At 37.7% G+C, this 27,142-nt stretch overlaps 1 protein-coding gene across 8 annotated transcripts in view; it reads left to right on the forward strand.

The window, feature by feature from the left end:
• The window catches only part of EEA1 (early endosome antigen 1), a 334,017-nt gene that overhangs the window by 259,885 nt on the left and 46,990 nt on the right, over window positions 1-27,142 (forward strand). For all 8 annotated transcript variants that reach the window (XM_064283738.1, XM_064283737.1, XM_064283739.1 and 5 more), the window contains 4 exons: window positions 32-370; window positions 12,751-12,900; window positions 13,908-14,027; window positions 16,754-16,957. In XM_064283738.1, coding sequence (XP_064139808.1) covers window positions 32-370; window positions 12,751-12,900; window positions 13,908-14,027; window positions 16,754-16,957 — 813 coding nt within the window. The remainder of the gene's footprint in view (window positions 1-31; window positions 371-12,750; window positions 12,901-13,907; window positions 14,028-16,753; window positions 16,958-27,142) is intronic.

Consider the following 27,142-nt stretch of genomic DNA (forward strand, 5'->3'; position numbering starts at 1 on the left):
AGAGAAATAAATTATTAAATTGACATTTCAGAATTTGACTGAAAAATTACTGAAGAAAGAACTTGACTATACACAGTTAGAGGAGAAATACAACGAAGAATCTGTGAGTAAAAAGAATATACAGGCAAGCCTTCATCAAAAAGACCTAGATTGTCAGCAGCTTCAATCAAGATTATCTGCATCTGAGTCTTCACTACAGAGAATGCAGGCAGAACTAGGTGAAAAAGGAGAAGCTACTCAGAAACTCAAAGAAGAATTATCAGACGTAGAAACCAAGTACCAGCATCTTAAGGCAGAGTTTAAACAGCTGCAACAACAGAGAGAAGAAAAGGAACAGCATGGGTTACAGCTCCAAAGTGAAATTAATCAAGTAAGAGAGGATAGTTTTGTTTGTTGTAATCCCTCCCAGGGTTTCTCTTTCCTGTGCTTGGTGGTTATTTGATCATAATATAGTTGATTTTTAAAAATATTGTCATTCTTTTGGACTATTAATTGTTACATACTAGTTCAATTTCATTTCCTTTAATTTCTGTTTCCCTTATCTGTAAGATGAGAAAAAATGGTACTATCAACCTTTACAGCTTTGTTGTGAAGTGTTTATGAATTGCTTCTAATGGACCTGGCACATGGCAAGTACTTAGTAGGTATTAGGTTTTCTAATTCAAATTTTTGACCATCCTTTAATTTTAAAATTCTTATTTTTTTGTTACTATATTTTAAAAGTAATTTTTATAAAATGAATGCTATGAAAAATTAGATATTTTAAAAGAAGAAAACAAATTAGTCCTAACACAACTATTTTTTATAGGTAAATAACAAACTGAACCCATTGCCACTGGGCCGATTCAGACTCATAGCAACCCTATAGGACAGAGTAGAACTGTCCTGTAGGGTTTCCAAGGCAGAAATCTTTAGGGAAGCAGTCTACCTGCCACATCTTTCTCCTGCCCTTTGTAGTTACTTATAATGTCTATCAAAGGAGCTCTGGTGATGTAGTGGTTAAGCGCTCATCTGCTAACTGAAATGTCAGCAGTTGGAACCCCCATGAGCCACTTTGCAGGTGAAAGATGTGGCAGTCTGTTCCTGAAAATATTACAGCCTTGGAAACCTACAGTTTAGGGGACAGTTCTCCTTTGTCCTATAGTGATTATGAGTCATAATTGACTCAACAGCAAATGGGTTTTGTTCAATGGCTATCAAATGAAGTTTTGATTTTGTCATTAACTTAATTTTTTAATGTTTTAGTTTAATGTTAAATCTTTAACATTAAAAATTGGTTGAAACATGGAAATTTGGAGGAGATAAAAATCTTTAGTCACCTTTTCGAATAAATTTTTTGTTGTTGTTGTAGTTGAGCATATACACAGCAAACATACACCAATTCAGCAGTTTCTGCATGTACCATTTAGTGACGTTGATTACATTCTTCGAGTTGTGTAACCACTCTCACCCTCCTCTTCTGAGTTGTTTCTCTCCATTAACATAAATTCACTGCCCCCTGTGGTTCCTGTCTCACCTTTCAAGTTGCTGTTACCAATTTGATCCCATATAGATAATTCTTAAAATAGCGTAATGCTTAAGGCAGACATTATTATTTACTAGTTAAGCTAAACTATTGTTCAGTTTTAGGTAGACTTTTAAGAAGACTTTTAGTTTAAGGTTTAAAGATTATCTTAGGGCAAGAGTTTCAGGGGTTCATCCAGCTTTCATGGCTCCAGGAAGTCTGGGATCCATGAGAATTTGAAATTTTGTTCTGTATTTTCACTCTTTTGCTTAGGATTCTTCTATGGAATCTTTGATCACAATGTTCAGTGATGGTAGTTGGGCACCATCCTGTTCTTCTGATCTCCTGGCAAAGGAGGCAGTTGTTCATGGAGACAGTTAGCCACACTTTCCACATCATCCTCCTATTCCTGACTCTCCTTCCTCTGTTGCTCCAGGAGAAAAGAGACCAATTATTGTACCTTTGATGGCCACTTGCGGGCTTTTAAGAACCCAGGCACTATGCATCATACTAGGAGGCAGCACAGAAGCACTAAACATGTTATTAGGCCAATTAATTGGGATGTCCTATGACCATGACCCTAAACCTCCAAACCAAATCTCATTTTACTTTTGGTTGTACGTAAGCAGCCTTGGCAGCTATTCTCTTTTTTTGTCATTGTCGCTAGTATGTCTATCGCACAACTTTTGCCACTTCAACTTCTATAGATGTATAACTTACTGACAGCAATTATAATAGTCAACTGTGCAACCCTACTTTTAATCAACACAATATTTGCATCACCGTTAGCCCCTCTTTCCTTCTCCTTCCTGCAGCTGGTAACCACTAATAAACTTTGTTGTCTATACGTTTGCCTTCTCTCGTCTTTTTATGTAAGTGAGGTCGTACAATATTTGTCCTTTTGTGATTGACTTATTTCACTCAGTATAATGTTTTCAAGCTCCATCCATATTGTAGCATGTATCAAGACTTCATTTCTTACTGGCTGAGTAGTATTCCATTTTATGTGTGTACTACGTTTTGTTTATCCATCCGTTAGTGGGCATTTAGGTTGTTTCCACCTTTTGGCTATTGTGAATAGTGCTGCAGTGAACTTTGGTGTTCAAGTCTCTGAGTCTCTGCATTCAAGTGTTTTGGGTATGTACCTAAGAGTGGAATTGCTAGGTCATATGGTAATTGTATTTTTAGTTTTTTGAGGAAACATCACACTGTTTTCCACAACAGTTATTCCTTTTGTATTCCTACCAGCTATGGATAAGGTTTCCAGTTTCCCTATATCCTTGCCAAAATTGGTATTATCTGTTTTTTAAATCTTAGCCATCCTAAACCCCAAACCCATTGTCGTTGATTCAGTGACCCTGTAGCTAGTGGAAGTGAAATGGTATCTCATTGTGGTTTTGATTTGCATCTCTCTGATGGCCAAAGATGGTGCGCATCTTTTCATGTGTTTGGTGACCACTTGAATATCCTCTTTGGTGAAATGCCTCTTCAAGTCCCTTGCACGTTTTGTGATTGGGTTCTTTATCTTTTTGTTGGTAAGTTGTTGAAGTTTATATATATTTTTGTTATTAGATTCTTGTCAGATATATGGTTTCCAAAGATATTCTCCCAGTTGGTAGCTTGTCTTTTCCCTTTTTTGGTAAAGCCTTTTGATGAACAAAGGTTTTTAATGTTTGTGAGGTCCCATTTATTTATCTTTTGCTGTTTGTACTTTTGTTATTATATTAGATAATCCATTGTTAAAACTTAAGCCTGACAGCATTATGTAAACCTGCATTGTCTTCTAAGAGTTTTATGGTTTTAGTTTGCACATTTAGGTCCTTAATCCATTTTGAATTTGATTTTGTGTAGGGCGTGAGGCATGAATCCTGTTTCATTTTTCTGCATGTGGAAATCCAATTTTCCCATTGCCGTTCATTGAAGAGACTCTTCTTTCCACATTGAATAGACTTAGCACCCTTGTCAAAAATCATTTGAGCATAGATGTGTGGATTTATTTCTGGACTCTGAATTCTTTTCCATTGGTCTGTGTGTCAGTTGCTATACCAGTAACAGGCTGTGTTGATCACTGTAGCTGTATAGTATGTTTTAAAATCAGTAAATGTGAGTCCTCCTACTTTGTTCTTATCTTCTAACATTTCTTTAGCTATTCGGGGCCTCTTGCCATTCCATATAAAGCTGAGGATTGGTTTTTCTATTTCTGTACAGAAGGATGGTGGAATTTTGATCAGGATTGCATTGAATCTATAGATTGCTTTGAGTAGTATTGATATTTTACCAATATTAAGTCTTCCAGTCCATAAACATGAAACATTTTTCTATTTATTTAAGTCTTTAATCTCTTTCAGCAATGTTTTAGAGTTTTCATTGTATAAGTCCTGCACATCCCTGGTTAGATTGATTCCTAGGTATTTTATTCTCTTAAATGCTACTTAGCCTCTTTTTTGATAATGTTCAAATAGTGTTACTTAAATGGCAGTACTACTTCATTTACCTGTAGTTCTTTTTATGGTTTTCTACTGCATTAATAATAATAATTGAGATAGTAATTTATTGCACCTTAGCTATAGTCCAGGAATGGGAGTATGTACTTCACATATATTATCACTAATTTTAGAGTTTAGACTCTGAGCTCCATAATATTATAGATCAGAAGAGTTAGGGATATTTCTTTTGTATTTGTCTTCTCCTCTCAATCCCTATTTCCACTGCCTTTTTCCTACTCACTGCTTTCTTAAATCACTCTAACAAACTATGTCTGATATTTCTACCCTTAATCTCATTTCTGTCAAACTGGTCTTCCGTATATCTACTTGAATATTTTAAAAGCAAATCTTAGCATCTTCCAACTGTGCTTTAAACCCTTTAGTAGTTCCACATGACCCACTGGGTTAAGTCCAAGTGCCTCATTGTGGCATGCAGTGTCTCCAGTGACCTTGTCTGCCTACTTATTCAGCTTTAACTCTTTGCTGCTCATCTTTTATTCTCCACTGCAAAAATGGAGAAGTGTTTTTAGTTTTTTCCTACATGTTATGATGTATCTTGTTTTTGAGGCTTTATTCATTCTATTGCCTTGGCCTGAGATAATCTTCCTGTTTGTCTTCACCTTGATAAATGCTACTTACTTCAGTTGTGCCTTTTCTGGAAATCCTTTTGTGAACGTTGTCACTGCTCCTCTCCCTCCAAAAAAGATGACTTAAGCACATGCACATATCTTGATCATTTTATTTACTGTAGTATAGTATATCATAATTTGTTCATGTGTCCTTCTTCACCAGTTTGAATACTTTGGGTGCAAAGACCGTGTCTTCTTATTCTTTTTTTATTCTCACTACCTGGCACGTGCTTGTTAATCACCAAGTGTTTCAGTGACTGAGTGAGTAAATACATGTACTCATAGTGGAAGGAGACAGAGTCTTGGAGATATCAGTGAATAATTTAAAAATAACTTACATATGACTTTCAGTTCAGATAAACAAATTGTGCACTGATGCTTTCTCAAAGATACCATAGTTCATTTGCTAGGGGAGACAGCAATGAATAGGAAGTAGTACGTACCTTTAATGATAGTGTAAATCTCAAAGAATATGGGAATTATAATAATCCATATATTATGGGAATTTAGAAGAATTCCTCTCTTCTGTATTTTTTTTTTCTCCATAGTACTCCATGCTGTGCAGTTAGTTTATTCAGTTTTGTGATCAGGAAGAGTTTGTGAGAGAGAGGTGGTGCTTGAAATTGTGAATATTGGATAGAATTTTGACAACTGGTAGTTTGAAGACAGGTAGAGGGACTAGTAAGAACAAACTAATGGCGGAAAAGTGTTTTAAGAAACAGGAAGGGGCACTGATTTGCTCTTGGGATAGGGTATGTGTAATAGTAGTGGATTGTCGTGGCTCAAAAGACCATTTTTGATACTATTGTGTAAAGACTTGAATAGTAGGTTGAGGAAATTGAACTTTATTTGGTTGTCAGTATGCGGAGGGACATTTGGAATTTTTGAGAGCCTATTCAAACATTTTTATGCTAAGACTTAAATATATGTCTGTTTGATTTAGTCACATTTCTGTGCACAATGGAGAGGTCATTGTTATGGATCAAATTGTATCCCCCAGAAATGTGTGTCAGCTTGGCTAGACCATGATTTTCATTATTGTGTGATTGTCCACTGTTTTGTCATCTGATGTGATTTTCCTACATGTTGTGAATTCTACCTCTGTGGTGTTAATAAGGCAGAATTAGAGGCAGTTTTTTTAATGAGGCAGGACTGTCTTCAAGATTAGGTTGTGTCTTCAGTTAGTCTCTTTTGAGATATAAAAGAGAAGCCAGCAGAGAGACAGGGAGACCTCATACCACCAAGAAACAAGATCCAGGAGAATAGCATGTCCTTTGGATTTGGCGTCCCTGTGCTGAGAAGCTTCTTGACCAGGGAAGATTGATGACAAAAACCTTCTGCTATAGCTGGCACCCTGAATTTAGACTTCTAACCTCCTAGACTGTGAGAAGATACATTTCTCTTTATTAAAGGCATCCACTTGTGGTGTTTCTGTTATAGTAGCACTAGATAGATAACTAAGACAGTCGTGCTGAAGACCTTGAAATGATACCATTTACCTTCTTTTTCCCAGTATGCTGTCTGGAGTCTACCTTCAAAACATATCTTATAGCCATCTACTTCTCTCCATCTACACTGCCAACATCCTTAATCTAAGGATCATTGCTTACCTGCCTGGTATATTAGCCTTCCTATAAGTTCCCCTTCTCTTTTTTATCAATTTAATCCATTCTCTATACAGCAGCCAGAGACATCTTTTTAAAACATGAAGGATATCATTTTATATCTTTCCTTAACACCCTCCAGTAGCTTTGCAATACAATTTGAGTTAAATCCGTATTTCTTACTTTGACATGTAAGCTTCTGTATATAGTATTTGTTGTTGTTGTTAGTGCTGTCAAGTTGGCTCCAACTCATGGTGACCCACGTATGACAGAATGAATTGTTGCCTGGTCCTACTGCACCATCTTCATGATCATTGGTACGCTTGAATCCATTGTTACAGCCACTGTGTATTTTGAGTGCCTTCCAGTCTAGAGGGTTCATCTTCCAGCACTATGAGCGAATATTCTGTTGTGATCCATAGAGTTTTCATTGATTAATTTTTAGAAGCAGATCACCAGCCTGGAAGCTCTGTTGAAACCTGTCCGCCATGAGTGACCCCTGGTATTTGAAATACGAGTAACATAGCTTCTAGCATCATGTTGTTGTTGTTAGGTGCCGTTCAGTCAGTTCTGACTCATAGTGACCCTGTCTACAACAGAACGAAACACTGCCAGTCCTGTGCCATCCTTACAATCATTGCCGAGCTTGAGTCTATCGTTGCAGCCACTGTGTCAATCCATCTCGTTGAGGGTCTTCCTCTTTTTCATTGACCCTCCACTTTACCAAGTGTGACGTTCTTCTCCAGGAACTGATAACATGTCCAAAGTATGTAAGACATAATCTCGCCATCCTCGCTTCTAAGGAGCATTCTGGTTATACTTCCAAGACAGATTTGTTCACTCTGTTTGCAGTCCATTCATTACTCTCCGCCAACACCACAACTCAAAGGCTCCAGTTCTTCTTCAGCCCTCCTTATTCATCATCCAGCTTTCAGATGCATATTAGGTGATTGAAAACACCATGGCTTGGGTCAGGAGCATCTTAGTCCTCAAGGTGACATCTTTGCTTTTCAATAGTATAAAGAGGTCTTTTGCAGCAGATTTGTCCAATGCAGTGCATCTGTTGATTTCTTGACTGCTACTTCCATGGATATTAATCGTAAATGAAATCTTTGACAACTTCAATCTTTTCTCCTTTTGGCTTATTGGTCCAGTTGTGAGGATTTTTGTTTTCTTTATGTTGAGGTGTAATCCACACTGAAGGCTGTGATCTTTGATCTTCCTCAGTAAGTGCTTCAAGTCCTTTTCACTTTCAGCAAGTAAGGTTGTGTCACCTGCATAACACAGGTTGTTAATGAGTCTTTCTCCAATCCTGATGCCCCGTTCTTTTTCATATAGTCCAGCTTTTCTGATTATTTGCCCAATATACAGATTGAATAGGTATGGTGAAAGGATACAGCGCTGACACATACCTTTCCTGACTTTAAACAAGTATCTTCTTGTTCTGTTCGAACAACTGCCTGTTGGTCGATGTACGTGTTTCTTATGAGCACAATTAGGTAAGTGTTCTGGAATTCCCATTCTTCACAATATTGTCTATAATTTGTTATGATCCACACAGTTGAATGTCTTCGCATAGTCAGTAAAGCACAGGTAAACATCTTTCTGGTATTCTCTGCTTTTGGTCAGGATCCATCTGGCATCAGCTACGATATCCCTGGTTCCATGTTTCCTTCTGAATCCAGCTTTAATTTTTGACAGGTCCCTGTCAATATACTGCTGCAGGTGCTTTTGAATGATCTTCAGCAAAATTTAAGCATTATAGCAACACACGAACCACCACAGTATGGCAAACTGACAGACATATGTTAGTATATATACTATATATATTGTTTTGTTAGTTGCCATTGAGTTAATTCTGATTCATGGTGACCCCATTTGTATCAGAGTAGAACTGTGCTCCCTAGGGTTCTCAAGGCTGTGACCTTTCAGAAGCAGATCTCCAGGCCTGTATTCTGAGGCACCTATGGGTGGGCTTGGACTGCCAATCTTTTGGCTGGTAGTTGGGTGTTTAACTGTTTGTGCCACCCAGGGAGCCTGTATTTTATTTATTTTTTTATATATATACATATATGCATACATACTTGTGTGTACATATACATACATACATATATATATACACACATACATACATACATATACATGTATACAAAACATAATTGACTCAGTGGCAACTAACAACACCATGTATAATATATATACCATGGTACAGTGGTTAAAAGCTTGGCTGCCAACCAAAAGGGTCAGTAGTTCGAATCTACCAGCTGCTCCTTGGAAACCCTATGTGGCAGTTCTGCTCTGTTCAGTAGGGTAGCTATGAGTCAGAATCGACTTGACAGCAACGACTATACATATATATGTATATACATATGTGTGTGTGTGTGTATGTTGTTATTAGGTGCCACTGAGTCAGTTCCAACTCATAGCAACCACATGCTCAACAGAAAGAAACAGTGTGCGGTCCTTCCGCATCCTCGCAATCGCTTAAGTCCATTGTTATAGCCACTGTATCAGTGCATCTCATTGAGGGTCTTCCCCTTTTTTGCTGCCCCTCCACTTTACCAACCATGATGCCCTTCTCAAGGGACTAGTCCCTCTTGATAACATGTCCAAAGTACGTGAGATAGAGTTTTGCCATTCTTGCTTCTAAGGAGTATTCTAGCTGTAGCTCTTCCAAGACATATTTGTTCCTTCTTCTAGCAGTTCATGATGTATTGAATATTCTTGGCCAGCACCATAATTCAGATATATCTGTTCTTCTTCAGTCTTCCTTATTCATTTTCCAGCTTTCACATGTATATGAGGCGATTGGAAACACCGTGACACAGGTCAGGCGCACCTTAGTCCTCAAGGTCTTTGCTTTTTAACACTTTAAAGAGGCCTTTTGCAGCAGATTTACCCCCATGCAACATGCTGTTTGATTTGTTGACCACTGCTTCCATGGGCATTGATTATGAATCCAAATAAAATGAAATCCTTGACAACTTCAGTCTTTTCTCCGTTTACCATGATGTTGCTTATTGGTCCAGTTGTGTGTATGTGTGTGTGTGTGTGTGTGTAAATAATAGCCCACACTGTGTCTTGAAACTCCTGTCATAACACTGTGAAGCTATGTTGATCTTTTTTCAAACACACCAGTGCTTCAAACTCATCGTTGCTTTAGGCCCTTGCCCGTGGTTTTTTTTTTTTTCTTCCTAGAGTTTTCTTAACCTCACTTTTCTACATGGCTGTCTGAGAACTCACTTCCTCAGTAAGGCCTTTGAGGACCACTGTATTTAAATAGCTGCTTTCCATATCCTTTTGGCTCCTTCTTTATCTAAGCAAGCTGTTTTTTTTTTTTTGCTTCCATCTTTATAGCACTTTACATTGTGTATTTACTCTTCCGTTCACTTATGTATTGTCTACTATCAACATTGAACTGTGAGCTCCATAATGTCAGGAATTCAGGTGGTGCAAATGGTTTGTGACTGGCTGTTAACCTGATGGTTAGTGGTTTAGACCCACCCAGAAACTCTGCAGAAGAAAGTCCTGGTGAACTGTTCCCATAAAGATTATAGCAAGAAAATCCTCTAAGGCTTTGTCTAGCTCTGTCACAGAGGGCCACTATGAGTCAAAATCGACTCGATGGCAAACAACAACAACATTCTAGTAATATTCAAACACTATTATTTTTATTCTTAACTTAACCTCTTTCTCTGGTATATTTATCCCAAAATTGTATAAGCATAATTGTTTAAGTGACTTTGGCCACCCTTGGACAGCTTTAATTTGAGATTTCTCTCATAAAGGTCAGGTATTTATCAAGAATTATGCAGTAATAAATGACACTTATAGTGCGTATCTCCCACCCCCCAATCCCCCAACCCCCTTAGTAAGTCTTCTGTTCAGAGAGTCTTTAAGTCAGTGGTTCTCAACTCTTACTGCATATCAGGATACCTAGGGAGATTTTTAAAATTGCCAGTGTCAAGGCCTCCACTTCTGATTTGATTAGATCAGAATCTCTCTCTGATGTAGGCCTGGTCATGGACTTGTCTAGAAGTTTCCCAGTGATTGTGTTTTTGGGGGTTTTAGCTGAGGTTGAGAACTGTTGATTTTTAAAGTGTTGGTTTTCCCAAAGTGATTTCAAAACTTTCCTGAAACTAAGTATCATCTGGTGCTTATTACAGAAACATGCATTCCTGGACTCTAGCTCAAACATACAAAATGTAAACTTTCTAGGGGAGAAGTCTGATCATCTGTGTAAAACAGGGTCAGGAAATTCTTAGCCAGCAAATTTAGGAAATAGAGATGTGTGATGCCTATTTGTAAGATGTCAAGCACTTAAATGCTTGAAAGATTTAAGGCCTCATATGTTTTCTCAAATGAGGATTGGGCCTAATTCTTTTGTGAGTCTAAGAGAAGGTTTGGAGAGTTGCTATAGTGCTAATTCACTTTTTGCTGATTTAGAGCTATACTGTGGAACCTTAGTTTGTGCCCCCAATCCAGAAGAAGGAGGAGAATAATAAAAAGGAGAGAGGTGTCCGAGTACTGGATAAGGACAAGAATAAAATGTGCTCTCTGTTACTGATTCCTGTTTTAGTTAGATGGAAGCAATGTTTTGCTTTAGAAATTAACTGGTTTTCTTTATTAAGGATAGTATATATTCCAATAGCCACAGGTTTTTTATAGCATAGGAAAGTAGTCGGTGTCTGCTTTTCTGATAGAACTTTACTTTTTCCTAGCCAACTGTGAGTTTTTATGGAGAAATATGTGAGTATAGACAATATAAGGGTAAATATGACACACCTGAAGGTTCTTAATATTTCAGATTTTCCATGAACACTTTTGATGGAAAGCAATGGTATAGAATGTTTGTTAGTAATTTTTAATTCTGCCTGAGCACATGCATACGATTTGCGTTATGAGGCGGGTGCACAGGCGCACCCTTAGCACTTGAGCTTTGCCAAATGTCTCACATCCTCATCTCCTCGCAGCTCTTCTGTACTACACTTCCAATGCTTGTGCAGCAATTCTTCTCAAATCTACACAGACTTTTTCTTTTTTTAATGGGGAAAGAAAAAGCTTCTCTACCCTTCTCCCCACAAGCAAAATTATTCCTGGTGGTATTGGAGAAAGGGAAGAATTTGAGAAAGTGATGGTTCTTAGTCCTAAGGCAAAGTTCTCCTTTAGTCTTAACTAGATGGTATTTTTAAGTTAATGAATGAGGGTCACAGAACTTAAAAAAAAAAAAAAATTTTTTTTCCATATCTTTATTTAGCAATTGTGTGCCAATCTGAACACTTGGAAATGCTTTGGGTTCTATGTAATGGATATATCCAATGTAAGAAGTCATTTGTGGTTCGCATCTAGGGAAAACTGGCAAGAATCACTGTGGAACTTGTAAAAATATGGTCGAGTAGGTCTAAGTATCCCGTGAGTGTCTTAATTTTTAAGTTTGGATTTATTATTTGAAGTTCCTCAAGTGATTCTGACACTTATATACAAATGATAGCCTCTGGTCCATTACATATTTTTAAAAGAGCAAAAACAAAAAGGAAAACTACCTTAATGTGATGAAAAGTCCTTTGGAGCTAAAATTACTATATAAGGTCTTAGGTTTTTCAAAGAATGTTGAAAATTAAGATATTGCACTTACATTGGTAGGAAAAAAATTGCTTTGATGTAGGGGAAAAAAATCACAAAGTTCGGTGAAGCAAAAAGAAAGTTTTAATCGGCATATATTCAAAAAGACAAAAGTTGAGAAGTGGGCAAGCATGCTACCAGAACTAATGTCTGCCCAAGTCCAGGGAAATATTACAGAGTAAGCAAGAATGGGCAAACGGGCAAGCACGTTTCGCAGCCATGTCTGCCCGAGTCCAAGAAGCATTACAGAATAAACAAGAATGGGAAAACAGACAAGCATGCTGCCACAGACATGTGTGTCCAAGTCCAGAGAATATTGCAGAATAAACAAGAATAGGAAAACAGACAAGCAGGCTGCCACAGCTCTGTCTGTCTAAGTCCAAGGAAGGTTATAGAGCCATCAGTATATATTAACATTAAAAATATATATTAACATTACAAATGGGCAAAACCATTGAAAGCTTCACCTTTTCACAGATTGGCTAGGAACTGTCATCCTACATTTTCAGTTGTCTCTCAATGATCATTGGTACAGGTTTCAGTAAAGGAGAGTCAGGAGGGTCTTCATTGGTCCAACAAATTTCTATTCACTATATGTTAATAGAAAAAGATAAGAGTGGAAAGTCTTTTGTGTTCTGGCTTATGTGAAAGGTTCCCTAAAAGATATTTTCCAAGATTATTGTATCTACTTTTTTTTTACTGTCTTTATCTCAGGGCCCAATTGATGTGTCCTTGTGAGTCCTTGTGAGCTCTTGTGAGCCCAACATGAGCTGGGTCACATTCTCTACGCTCAAGGACAGGAATTCCAATATTATTTCCTAAATCAGTTTGGAAAGTAGGTGGTGGCAGTGATGGTGGTATATGTGTTTAAATATATGTATATACTATTTTTTTCTTTTTTTAAGTTACATAGCAAACTTTTGGAGACAGAGCGCCAACTAGGGGAAGCTCATGGTAGGTTGAAGGAGCAGAGACAGCTTTCAAGTGAAAAACTGATGGATAAAGAACAACAAGTGGCTGATCTACAGCTCAAACTTTCTCGTTTAGAGGAACAGGTAAACTAACATTTCAAATTAGTGTATAGTAGCAAATTTATTGATAGACTTGAGGCGTTTTAAATATTGTTAGGGTTCATCAATCTTTTCATTGACAAGAGCTTAATTGGGCATTTATTTTTTTATCTTTAAAACATTTATTTCTCCCCAATAAAAACAGCCTTCTTATTAATGACATGAAGTCATTTTGTTATGATTGTGTTCTGTAAAGTTCATAATACAGACATACAGAGAAGATTATTACCCTTTCACATGCAGGTAGGAGAAATTCTGAAAGTAAATCTCTTGTCAGGCTGCTGAAGGAGGAGTCTTCCTATTCAGGAAGGATCACTTACTAATGAAACGGTAAACATGAATGCTTGGTGAAGATCACTGATGACATATAGTTGGTACATACAAACTTTGAGTTTACATTTAAGGGTTTTCACTTTTAAAAATGAAATGTAAGATTGAATGCTATCCTAATTAAAATTGGGATAGCTAAAAATTGGACCCATAGTATGATTAAAGTCAAAGTTAATTCATTATGTCTTTTATTAGAATTTGACAAACATTCACAGCTAAAACCTGTAACTTCAGCAGTAGTTTGTCTTTTAGACTCAGAATCTTAGATGTGGTAGAGATTTCTATTTTTTTTTAGTAAATGATAACCAAGATTGTTTTGGAACAAAATAAATGCTGATACTGTGGTTTAGATTATTGGTACACATAATTCTTATGTCATTAATTCCTTGAGCATTTTAGTATACAAAAAATAATAAACTAAATGCCAGACAGGAGAAAGAATTTTCAGAATGAGAGTCTATTTTTAGAGAATAGTTTCTTCATCAAGGGATTAAGATTCTATTAGTACTGATATACTGCTTTTCAAAGTTGATCTTATATATTGTCTAAATTTAGTTTTCTATTCAGAGTTGAGAATTGTGAGATTTGAAGTAATGCTAGATATTTGTATGTGGTAGTATTATGCCTTTAAGTTGTCAGCTTAAAGTCTTCATTTTTTTAAGTTGAAGGAAAAAGTAACAAATTCCACAGAATTGCAGCATCAATTAGAGAAAACAAAACAGCAGCATCAAGAACAGCAAGCTCTTCAACAAAGCACTACAGCAAAACTTCGAGAAGCCCAGGTAAACATGATTTGAATTATTAGCCTTTCAAACAAAAATTTAACTAAACCACTATTCTTCTGTTGATGACTTTGATACAAACAATTTGTGTAGAGAAGGTGGTAGGAAAGTCTGACTGGAGAGAGTTCAAGAGAGAATGGGAAGACAGAAGTCTGATGGAGTGAACATAGATAACTTTTTCTAGGAGTTTTACTATAAAGGAATGAGTGTTAAAGCTAGGGTTGGGAATTTGGCACAGGCATTCAGCAAAGCGCACTTTCTTATGCTGTACCCAGAATTGTATTTATTCATCCAGCCACAGGCAAAGCTGGGAAATGACAGCCTTTCCTCTTCCTATAGGCAGGTTGTCTCTCACACTGAGGGGAGAGCAAGGGATTAAATGGAATGCCTAGTTCCTTTTTCCAAACTTTTCCAATCAGTTTACTTTTCATTCCCTAGGGAGGAGTAAGAAAAAGATGGGAAAAAGACTAACGAAAGTCTCTTATTGTAGAAACATGAGAAGTCCTAAAAACATTAAAGAGATGTAATGAGTATAGGTCTAGGGGTGTGTGTGTGTGTATAAAATTATTATGGCAGTATAGAGGACAGTTAGCTAGCCCAGACGGCATGTGGAAAAGAGCAGTCATAGAAAACTTCTTAGTAGTAGCACTCTGAGTCACAAAGGATGAACAGATGTTCTTGGTAATAGTGAGGCGTATACGTCATGTAGAAGTTATAAGGACAAAGACACTGAGGTTAGTACAAATTAAACTTCGTTTTTGCTGAAACTTAAAGTATAAGTTAGGGCTAGAAGGACATTGAGGTCTTTTTGACATTGAAGAATAGAAATGAGGTCATGAAGGAGTTGGGTGATGGTCAAGAAGTGTTGGTCACAGAATAGGAGAGTTGAAACTTTTCATTTGGGAGTGAGTGATTAAAATGTAGAATGAGCGGAAGTCCAATAATTAAGATAATATGAATGATAAAGCTGTGCTCTTAATTCTCTGTGTATTTCAAATCTTCCAGGAAATTGGCAGAAATTGGGATAGAGAAAAAGACTAAATCAGGTCTCAAGTGTTCAGTGAATGAGGCAGGGACTAGATAGATGATAGCAGCAAAGAGTAGAGGGTGGAATAAGTGAATGTCTTACTTCCCAAAGCAGCATGAAGCTTTTACACGAAGGAGAGAGTAATGGCAGTGAATAACCAGGAAAAGAACAATCTTCCCTGCTTGCTGAATGCAGTAGGCCTTACTGACTAGAAAGGGTTGAAAGGGAGTCAGCATCTGTAAAGGGAGAATCAGATTTCAATTCAGACTTGGAAATAGAATGACTGTTCTGGGAAAAAGTTTAGGCCTGGAACTGTGGTTCCAGAAGATTAGTGAAATGTGGAGAAGAGGGGTTATTAGTAGCAGGAACAGAAGGTGACAGCAGAGAGGTTAGGTTGCTTTCATCATTTTGTGATTGAAGTTTAGAGGGATGAGAAACATTTGAAAGTTCCTGATCTCAAATATTTTAATATTGACACAAGTCATTGAGGATTCCAGGTTTTTCTGACTTTGTCTCAGCAAGGTAAGGACGGCTGCTATAAGGTTGACGCAGAGGGGCTGACTAATGCCTTGTTCTGCATAGGGGCCCTTTTAAAAATGGCTGGGGTAGAGGCAAAGGCTGTGGGGTCAGATAGCTCCAAAAAGTTTATGGGTATTTTTCTAAATGTGGGCCGTCGCATTGTGCTCTGTGTAGCATTAAACCAAAACAAAAACCTGTTGTCATCAAGTTGATCCCTACTTGTAGTGACAGTATAGGACAAAGTATGACTGCCCGCACGGGGTTTCCAAGGAACAGCTGGTGGGTTCGAATTGATAACCATTTGGTTAGCAGCTGAGCTCTTGACCACTGTACCACCATGGCTCCATGTAACATTAAGACCCTTGATAAAGTGAAAGAATAACGATCCCTTTATAATTACAGATTGATAGAAGGGTCCTGTTGGGGTATTGAAGTGAGTCTGTGTGTGTGTGTGTGTGTTAGAGTGCAATCATTCATTTTTCTGTTCATTGAACAAATATTTCAGAGGCTATGTGTCAGGCATTTTGGATACGTCAGTGAATAAGACAGACAAAAGTCCCCATCTCATGGAGCATATTTTCTAGTGAAGTTGGGAGGTGGAGGAAGGCAGGTAAACATGAAAAACAAGTAAATACATCATTTAGTGTGCTAGACCGTTAAGTGCTATGGAAAGAAAAAATAGTCAAGATGGGGTTATTTGGAAAGGTTGCAGTTTTAAATGTAACGGTCACAGTAGGCCTGATTGAGAAGGTGACATTTGAACAAACATTTGAAGGAGAGGGAGTGATCCATGTAACCAATTCGGGGCAGAATCCTAGGCATAAGGAACAATTAGTGCAAAGGCTGCAAGGTAGGAGTGTGCCTGGCGTGATTAAGGAATAATCAAGTGTCTCCTGTGCGTGACATGAATTGAATAAGGAAGAAAGTAGTAGAAGGTGAGGTCAGAGTGTTAGGGAAAAAAATGTGGTTAATGGAAGGTCTTTTTGTGTGTGCTTGTTAATTCTAGTTTGTTATCAAAAATACAGATTTATTTTATTCAATATATAGTTCTAATTATTTAATTGAATGTTCAAATGTAATAATTGTTTTAAAAATAAGAGTTTGATTCATAAAATTTATTGTCAATCACTAAGTTTGAAAATGTCACAGTCTTTAAGGTAGTAGTTTTCATTCTTTATAGAACGATTTGGAACAAGTGCTGCGTCAAATTGGCGATAAGGACCAAAAGATCCAGAACCTTGAAGCCTTATTACAGAAGAGTAAAGAGAATATTTCCTTACTAGAAAAAGAAAGAGAAGATCTTTATGCAAAAATTCAGGCTGGTGAAGGAGAGACGGCTGTTCTTAACCAGTTACAAGAAAAAAACCATACATTACAGGAACAAGTAAGCTTCTAAATGTGTTAAATTTCTAAAATTTACTTTTATTTAAACCTTACTAAATATTTTATTTAAATAATTCTTCATTCTGGCTCTTTTTAGTGCTTTTTTAAATTAAAATATATGTCAGAGTTTATTAAAGGAAGTTTTCTATTTAATTGTAGTAAAAAAAAACCCATGAAATTTGCCTTTTTAATCATTTAAAGTATACTCAGTGGCATTAATCATATTCACAATGTTGCATAATCATCACCACTATTCACTTCCTAAAATTTTCAATACCCTAAACAAAAATTCTGTAAGTACTTTTAAAATATATTTTTTTTTGACAAATAACGCCTCGTTTACCTTAGAAATTAGTTCCTATTGTAGTAAAAGTAAATTAACATGATTTGACAAAGGGAATCTACAGTTCATATCTCAGGATGTAACTTACTATGTGTGTGACCATGGGTAAATTATTTTACCTTATTAGCTCATTCGAAAAAAAGAGGTATTATTAGTATGTGTACTTGCCTATTTATAGGTAATAAAATGAATAAGACATTTATAAATGAAAGGTACTAGTCAAGTGTTAGTTGTTACTGTATATTGGTTAATATATAGACTTAATGGTTACTTATATTTTGATAATGTATATGCCTAATAATAATTTTAATAAGTTGCCTATTGTTCCAATATTCATATGTAGTATAAGAGAAAATTATAAAATATAGTTGAATACATTTTCAAACTGAACAGAATTAAAAGTTGCTTTTTTTGGAGAATTGCCCAATTAGAGAATTATAATTACTTTTAGATGAGGAAGTATTAAAATACTATTAATTTTAGATACATTTGGGATTAGAATGTACCACAAACATTTCCCCAAATTCCAAAGTTAACCTTTGTGACCAGCTTTTATGAAGAATTCTTTAGGTTGGTTTTTAGTTGTAAGTTTCATACAACTTGACATTCTTTATCACATAATATGACTAAGAAAGCCTATGCATGTCTTATTTTTTAAAAAAGAATACTTCAAATAAATTTATGTATTTCTACTTCTGACTGTGTTAGGAGTAATGAGTACCTATTTAGCCCTCTCACCAAAAACAATTACAAAAGTGGAATAAAAATATACAAAGCCACTGTTTTCAGATACTGGGCAAAAGGCAATGCAGGAGAAGAGAGAGAAGGAAGGTGAATGTTTTGGCTATGCCAGCATTTCACCTGGAGACATTTTTCAGACTGATATATGTAGGTAGTGTACACTGATGGTGTAAAAAAAGATGGTGTAGTTTGGGGGAATCCAAGCAAAACACAGTGGTCTCACTAAACTGAGCAGTGAGGGGTGGAAAATCAGGGAGGTTGAGGCAGCTTGAATTCGTAGGGCAGAATACCAGAGAGGAAGGAGCAATGCGGAGAAAAAGCTCCCGAAATCTGAGTAGGAATCCATGGGAGCCATTGGCTGAATGCTAAGCTTTGTGCTTATAAGGTAGGATTCTACAAAGTGAGGCAGTGAACAATTATCAGGGAGCTATAGACTGAAAAATTTTTAGAGCTCACCCTGGGCTGGGATATATTCAAGTCATTCTGGAGGGTGGAGCCAACATGACACCACACCATCCCTCCACAGCAAAGACCCAAAAAACTAAGTAAAACAGAGACGAATGTCAGTCTTGGAACCCTAAGCCTGAAATGAAGAGATAAAGAACTCAACCAGGCACCGAGTGGAATAAGAAACTGACAGAGAACAGAGAGCGAGGAGAGAGATGAGCAGAAGTCCTTTATCAGCTAACACAGCACGGATTTGCCATATTGGACTCATGTTAGAGATTGCCTGACAGGGATTATGGGAAAGCAACTTGACGGAGCCCCCAGCAGGAGACAGAGCACCCGGTAACCAGCAATACATGCTTTCCCACCCCCCCACCCCTTGACTTCCACTGCTTCCCAGCAGGCCGAGTGACTGCAGCCTGGAGGCATCAGCTCCATGCCATGTGGATTTACCTTGTCCACACGGGCTGCCTCATTCAGAGCCGTTTCTTTGTTACTGGTGTTGCTTTTTTCGGCTTCTTTTGGTTTCTTCCCCACCTCTCACCTCCTCACCCTCCTTTTTCTTGAACACCTGGCTGCATATGCCATCTTTGCGTTTTCTTGACAGGCTGTGAAGCACTGCTCGGCTGGAAAACTGCTTCCCTGGTCTGCGCTGCCATGCTGGTGGAATCCCTGGGGCCTTTTTTTTGTTTGTTTTCTTTATTTCTCGATTTCTCGTCTCTCTCTACTTACCTACTTTTCCTGTCTCCTGAGTAGCTGGCACTGTGTACCATCTCTCTCTGTTCTAGCCTAGCTGTATTGTGTGGCTTGGGAGCTACTTCCCTGTCTGTGCAGCTGCGCTGGTGGGATCCTGGGGGGGATTTCTTTTTTCTTTTTATTTCTTTTTTTTCCTTTTTGCCTTTCTTCATTTCTCAGATTCTCATCTCTTTCTACTTACCTTCTTTTCCTGCCTCCTGAATACCTGGTGCTGTGTGCTATCTCTGCACCTTCTAGCGGGGCTGTACTGCTCAGCTTGGGAGCTACTTCCCTGGTCATGTACCTGTGCATGTGGGATCCCTGGGGGGCATTTCTTTTCTTTTTTTTCTTTCTTTCTGTTTTTCTTCATTTCTCAGTTTCTAATTTCTCTCTACTTCCCTTCTTTTCCTGCCTCATGAATATCTGGCATTGTGTGCCATCTCCATCCCTTCTAGACGGGTTGTGTCACAAGGCCTGGGAGTCACTTCCCCAGTTACTAATGGGATCCCTGGGGGTACTTCCTTGTTTTTTAAATATTTATTTATTTATTTTCTCTCTTTTTCCTTTTTGCTTTCCTTCATTTCTCAGTTTTTCGACTCTCCACTCCAACAGCAGTCTCCCTGAGTACTTTTTTTTTTTCTTTGGCAGCTGTTTCTCTCTCCTCTCTCTCTTCTTTCCCATACATATCTCAGATCCCCACATCACAACTTCCTTCTCCCTCCTGCCTCCCTGCACTATGCAGGGAACATTGTACCTTTGAGCAGCACAGGCACAGCCTACCAGAACCTACTCTCCACTGGCCCCTGGCCTGCCTTCTTGGCCCCAGTACGTGCCACAAACAACCCATCCCAGCCCCTACGTTTCAGCTGGACCTGCCCCACTGCACATAGCTGAGTGACTGGCCCTGCCCATTGAACAAGGAGGTAAAAAGCATTGTACTCATAGATGAGCAAACAGCAAAGAACACACAGCTCACCTGCTTAGACATAACCAAATAAAACAAAAAAGCAGGATGAAACAAAGAAATCTACAATCAATAAATGAACTACTGAATGTCCCAAAGTCAGGAGACAATATCAAAACATATTAAAAAAAAAACAGGGCAGGATGGTTGTAGTAGGTGTCCAAAATAAAACAGTAGATGACTTTCCTGTAGAAGAAATGCGCTGGAACTACCACGGGGAATTCAAATGTCCAATATTCAGAGCTATCCAAGAATTGAAGCAAAAAGCAGACATAAATGAGGAAAAAATAGACAAATTCATGGAAAAGGCAGACAAATTCATGGAAAATACAGAACAATGGAAGAATTCAGGAAAATAATACAAGAACAAAATGTCAAAGTAAATTTACAACTAAAAATCATACAAAAAACAATGTTAGAAATCCAAAAGATAAACAACAAGATTTCAGAAAGGGACAATGTCGTAGAAGGTCTGAGGAGCAAGTCTAAAAAAGTGGAAGACAGGGTTAGCGAAATTGAAGACAAATACTTGGATACCACTTTGAGGAAATGAAGAAACCCTGAGAATGACGTGGGATACAATCAAAAGCAAAAATTTGCGAGCGATGGGAGTTCCAGAACAGGGAGAGAAAACGGAAAACACAGAGAGGATCACTGAAGAACTGCTGACAGAAAACTTCCCTAATGTCATGAAAGATGAATAGCTGACCATCCAAGAAGCTCAAAAAACCCCATATAGGATAGACCCCAAAAGAAAATCACCAAGGCATATCATAATCACACTCGATAAAACCAAAGACAAAGAATCCTGAGAGTAGCTCAAGAAAAACAAAAAGTCATATGCAGAGGGGAAAAAATAAGACAAGGCTCTGATTACTTGGTAGAAACTTTTCAGACAAGAAGGCAATGGAATGGTTTATATAAAACTTTGAAAGAAAAAAGTTGCAAACCAAGAATAATATATCTTGCAAAACTCTCGTTCAGATATGATAGAGAAATTAGGACATTTCCAGATAAACAGAAATTAAGGGAATATGTAAAAACCAAAGCAAATTTACAAGAATTATTAAGGGGAGTCCTTTGGCTTGAGAACAAACAACATGAGACAACACTCTGAATCTGGGATGCAAGATCACAGCAGTCAGATACCAACTTAGGAAATGAACTCTTAAGGACTATTCAAAACCAAAAGATTTACAACAGGGAACCAGAGAGGCTCATCTGTAAATGACAACAACATCAGAACAATAAAGGAGGGAATAACGGTGTAGGTATAGAACTTTCTAATGGAGAGGAAGTTAAGGTGGTATCAAATAATAATCCATTATCGAGTTAAATCCAACTCATAGCGACCCTATAGGACAGAGTAGAACTGCCCCACAGAGTTTCCAAGGAGCGCCTGGTGGATTCGAACTGCTGACCTTTTGGTTAGCAGGTGTAGCACTTAACCACGAATAATAGACTGGTTCAAACCTAGGAAGATGAGGATAAATTTCAAGGTAACCACAAAGAAAGTTAACAAATCTACTCATCAAAATAAAGAAGAAAAACATAGTCTCAGTAAAACAAAATCTACAAAAACAAAAGAAGTGGGGAAAAAAAAAATTCCGTAAGAGGAATTCAGCACAAGAAAGAGGAACAAAGAAAATGTCAGCACCACAAAAAAAAGCACTACCAAATGATAACAATAAACTCACACTTATCGATAATTACACTGAACATAAATGGCCAAAATGCACCCATAAAGAGACAGAGAGTGACAGAATGGATTGAAAACAGGATCCATCGATACGCTGTCTACAAGAGACACACCTTAGAATCAAGTTCCAGTCCTTGAGAGTATAAAAACCTGGTTGATCAGTTGGGGCATTCAGTGGAGATCTCAGAAATATCACTTCTTCAGAGTAAAACTTAAGTGGCCGTAAAGTAAAAGGTAATATACACCTGACCTAACAAAGGTTAAAAACAGGCTTCAAAAGGTATATTAACTACCTGCTTCAACAAAACTCAACATTGTTTAAAGGAAGACAACAAAATCAAGACTCATTACAATAAACAGCAAATTTTACTAGACACTTGGAGAAACAAAAAATGTGAGCCAAAACTAGGAGAAAAATCATTCAGCAGAAACAGATCCTGAAATGAGAGATGATGGAATCATCAGACAAATACTTTAAAACACCTCTTATTAATATGCTTGTAGATATAAAGGGAAATATATGCATAATGAAAGATAGAAATGGAAACTATAAGAAGGGATCAATGGAACTTCTAGAGATAAAAAATAAAAGCACCTGAGATGAAAATTTCATTAGATAGGCTTAATAGCAGATTACCCATTACCCATTGCCATCCAGCTGATTCCAACTCACAGCGACCCCATAGGACAGAGTAGAACTGCCTCATAGGGTTTCCAAGCAGTGGCTGGTGAGTTTGAACTACTGATCTTTTGATTAGCAGCCTAGCACTTAACCACTGTGGCACCAGGGCTCCAGTAGCTGATTAGGTAAGAAAAAACAACAACAAAAAAACAGCGTGATACAAGGCAATTGAAACTGTCTAAAATGAAGCATAGGAAGAAGAAAGCTGAAAAAGAAAATGAACAGTGCCTCAGTGACTATGGGACAATATCATGTAGTGTAGTTTACATATAAGTACCCAACCCAACCCAGTGCCGTCGAGTCGATTCCAACTCATAGCGACCCTATAAGTAGAGTCACAAAAGAGGAAAGGAAGAAAATATTTATAGGAGTAATTGCTGAAAAATCATAAAATTTGATTAAAAATATAAATTCACCATGTGCATAAAAATGGAAAAAGATCCATGCCTCACACTATACACAAAAACAAATTCATAGTGGATTAAAGACCTAAATGTGCAAACTAAAACCATAAAATTCTTAGAAGAAAATGCAGGGGGGCAACACTGTCAGGCCTAGCATTTAACAGTGGATTATCTAATATAATAACAAAAGCCCAACAACAAAAAACAAAAGAAGTGAATGAGATCTCATAAAAATTAAAAACTTTTGTTCATCAAAAGACTTTACCAAAAAAATGAAAAGACAAGCTACTGAATGGAAGAATATCTTTGGAAACCATATATCTGACAAGACTCATATATCTGACAAGACTCTAATAACCAAAGTACGTATAAAACTTCAACAGCTAACAACAGAAAGGCAAATAGCCCTGACATAAAATGGACAAAGGACTTGAATAGACATTGTACCAAAGAGGACATACACATGGCCACCAAACACAAGAAAAGGCCATCAGAGAGATGCAAATCAGAATCACAGTGAGATAACATTTCATTCCCACTAGCATGTCTAAGATTAAATAAATAAATAATAAATGTTGGCGAGGACATGGGGAAATTGGGACCCTTATCCATTGCTGCTGGGAATACAAAATGGTACAGCGGTTGGTGGAAAACATTGTGGCATTTCCTCAAAAAACCAAAAATAGAACTGCCCCATGACCCAGCAATTCTACTTCTAGGTAAATGCTCAAAACAATTGAAAGCAGAGACTCAAACAGTATACCAGTGTTTACTGCAGTACTATTCATAATAGCCAAAAGGAGAAAACAACCTAAATGCCCATCAACAGATGAAAGGATAAACAAAATGTGGTACATACATAAAATGGAGTACTACTCAGCTAGTAGGAGAAATGAAATCTTGATACATGCTGCAGTATGTATGGAGCTGGAAGACATTATGCTGAGTGAAATAAGTCAATCACAAAAGGACAAATATTATATGACCTCAGTTATATAAAGACAAGAAAAGGCAAATGTATAGACAACAAAGTTTATTAGTGATTACCAGGGGCAGAGGGGAGGGTTAACGGTGATAGAGAAATCATACTAATAAGCATAGGATTGCACAGCTGATTATTTGTAATTACTGTCAATTACAGCACACCTGTGTACACCTGTAAAAAGTTGAACTGGCAGAAGTTATGTGGTAGATATATTGACAACAACAACAGCAACGAAAAAGAGTATGCTGCCGAGGCTGCTTACGTACAATGAAACCCCTCATGGGATTTGGCTCCTTGGTTTAGAGGTTTAGGGTCATGGTTTCATGGGACATTCCAGTTAATTGGCCTATGAATGTGTTCAGTGCTTCTGTTCTACTAGTTCTATCCTGTGCTATTTCCTTGCATAGTGCCTGGGGTCTTAAAACTTGCAAGTGGCCATCAGAGGCATGGCAGTTGGTTTCTATTCACCTGGAGCAACACAGTAAGAAGAGTCAGAAATCGGAGGAAATAGAATGCTTGGCTAATTGCCTCCATGAACAACTGCCACCTTTACCTCGAGACTAGAAGAACTGGATGGTGTCCAGCTACCATTACTGAACTTTTAAAAAAGTTTTTATTGTGCTTCAAGTGAAAGTTTACAAATCAAGTCAGTCTCTCATATAAAAATTTATATACACCTTGCTATATACTCCTAATTGCTCTCCCCCTAATGAGACAGAACACTCCTTCCCTCCACACTCTCTTTCCGAGTCCATTCCGCCAGCTTCTGACCCCCTGTGCCCTCTCATCTCCCCTCCAGACAGGAGTTAACCAGCATAGTCTAATGTGTCTATTTGATCCAAGAAGCTCATTCTTCACCAGTACCATTTTCTATCCCATTGTCCAGTCTAATCCCTGTCTGAAGAGTTGGCTTTGGGAATGGTTCCTGTCTTGGACTATAAGAGGTCTGGGGACCATGAAAACTGGGATCCTCCTAGTCTCAGTTAGACCATTAAGTTTGGTCTTTTTACGGGGATTTGGGGTCTGCATCCCACTGCTCTCCTGCTCCCTCATGGGTTCTCTGTTGTGTTCCCTGTCAGGGCAGTCATCAGTTGTAGCCAGGCACCATCTAATTCTGGTCTCAGGCTGATGTAGCCTATGGTTTATGTGGCACTTTCTGTCTCTTAGGCTCATAATTACCTTGTGTCTTTGGTGTTCTTCGTTCTCCTTTGAACCACGTGGGCTGAAACCAATTGATGCATCTTAGATGGCTACTTGCTAGCATTTAAGACCCCAGACGCCACCCTCGAAAGTGGAATGCAGAATGTTTTCTTAATACATTATATTATGCCAATTGAATTAGATGTCCCCTGAAACCATGGTCCCCAAACCCCCGCCCCTCTTGCACTGGCCTTCGAAGCATTCAGTTTATTCAGGAAACTTCCTTGCTTTTGGTTTCGTCCAGTTGTGCTGACCTCTCCTGTATTGTGTGTTGTCTTTCCCTTCACCTAAAGTAGTTCTTATCTACTATCTAATTAGTGAATACGCCTCTCCCTTCCTCTCTCCCTCACCCCTCTCTTAACCATCAAAGAATATTTTCTTCTCTGTTTAAACTGTTTCTCCAGTTCTTATTTTAGTGGTCTTTTACAATATTTGTCCTTTTGCAACTGACTAATTTTGCAACTGACTAATTTCCGGATTCCTCCATGTTATGAAATGTTTCACAGATTCATCACTGTTCTTTATTGATGCATAGTATTCCATTGTGTGAATATACCATAATTTATTTATCTATTCATCCTTTGAAGGGCACCTTGGTTGCTTCCATCTTTTTGCTATTGTAAACAGGGCTTCAGTGAACATGGGTGTGCATGTATCTGTTCATGTAAAGGCTCTTATTTCTCTAGGATATATTCCAAGGAGAGGGATTGTTGGATTGTATGGTAGTAGTACTATTTCTAGCTTTTCAAGGAAATGCCAAATTGATTTCCAAAGTGGTTGTACCATTTTACATTGCCACCATTCTGGATTAATGCCAGCCTTGTTGGAGTAAGATGAAATCTCATTGTAGTTTTGATTTGCATTTCTCTAATGGCTGATAATCGTGAACATTTCCTCATGTATCTGTTAGCTGCCTGAATGTCTTCTTTAGTGAAGTGCTTGTTCATATCTTTTGCCCATTTTTTAATTGGGTTATTTGTCTTTTTGTGGTTGAGTTTTTGCAGTATAATGTAGATTTCAGAGATCAGGTGCAAATCGAAAATGTCGTAGCTAAAAGCTTTTTCCCAGTCTGTAGGTAATCTTTTTACTCTTTTGGTGAAGTCTTTGGATGAGCATAGGTGTTTGATTTTTAGGAGCCCCAGTTGTCTAGTTTCTCTTCTGGTGTTTGTGCATTGTTATAATGTCTTATATACTGTTTATGCCATGTATTAGGGCTCCTTACATTGTCCCTATTTTTTCTTTCATGATCTTTATCATTTTAGATTTTATATTTAGGTCTTTGATCCATTGTGAGTTCGTTTTTGTGCATGGTATGAGGTATGGGTCTTGTTTCATTTTTTTGCAGATGGATATCCAGTTATACCAGCACTATTTGTTAAAAAGACTGTCTTTTCCCATTTAACTGGCTTTGGGCCTTTGTCAAATATCAACTGCTCATATATGGATGGACTTATGTCTGGATTCTCAATTCTGTCCCATTGGTCTGTGTATCTCTTGTACCAGTACCAGGCTGTTTTGGCTACTGTGGCAGTATAATAGGTTCTAAAATCAGATAGAGTGAGAACTCCTGCTTTGTTCTTCTTTTTCAGCTTCCATATGAAGTTGATGATTTGTTTCTCCCTCTCATTAAAAAAATGTCATTGGAATTTGGATTTGAATTGCATTATATCTGTAGATCACTTTTGGTAGAATAGACATTTTTACAATGTTGAGTCTTCCTATGCATGAACAAGGTATATTTGTCCACTTATGTAGGTCTCTTTTGGTTTCTTGCAGTAATGTCTTGTAGCTTTCTTTGTGTAGGACTTTTATGTCTCTGGTAAGATTTATTCCTAAGTATTTTATCTTCTTGGGAGCTACTGTAAGTGGTATTGATTTGGTGATTTCCTCTTCGATGTTCTTTTTGTTGGTGTGGAGGAATCCAACTGATTTTTGTATATTTATCTTATAGCCTGATACTCTGCTGAACTCTTCTATTAGTGTCAG

This window comes from Loxodonta africana, chromosome 4 (genome assembly GCF_030014295.1).
Source record: "Loxodonta africana isolate mLoxAfr1 chromosome 4, mLoxAfr1.hap2, whole genome shotgun sequence".
Taxonomy (NCBI): Eukaryota; Metazoa; Chordata; class Mammalia; order Proboscidea; family Elephantidae; genus Loxodonta; species Loxodonta africana.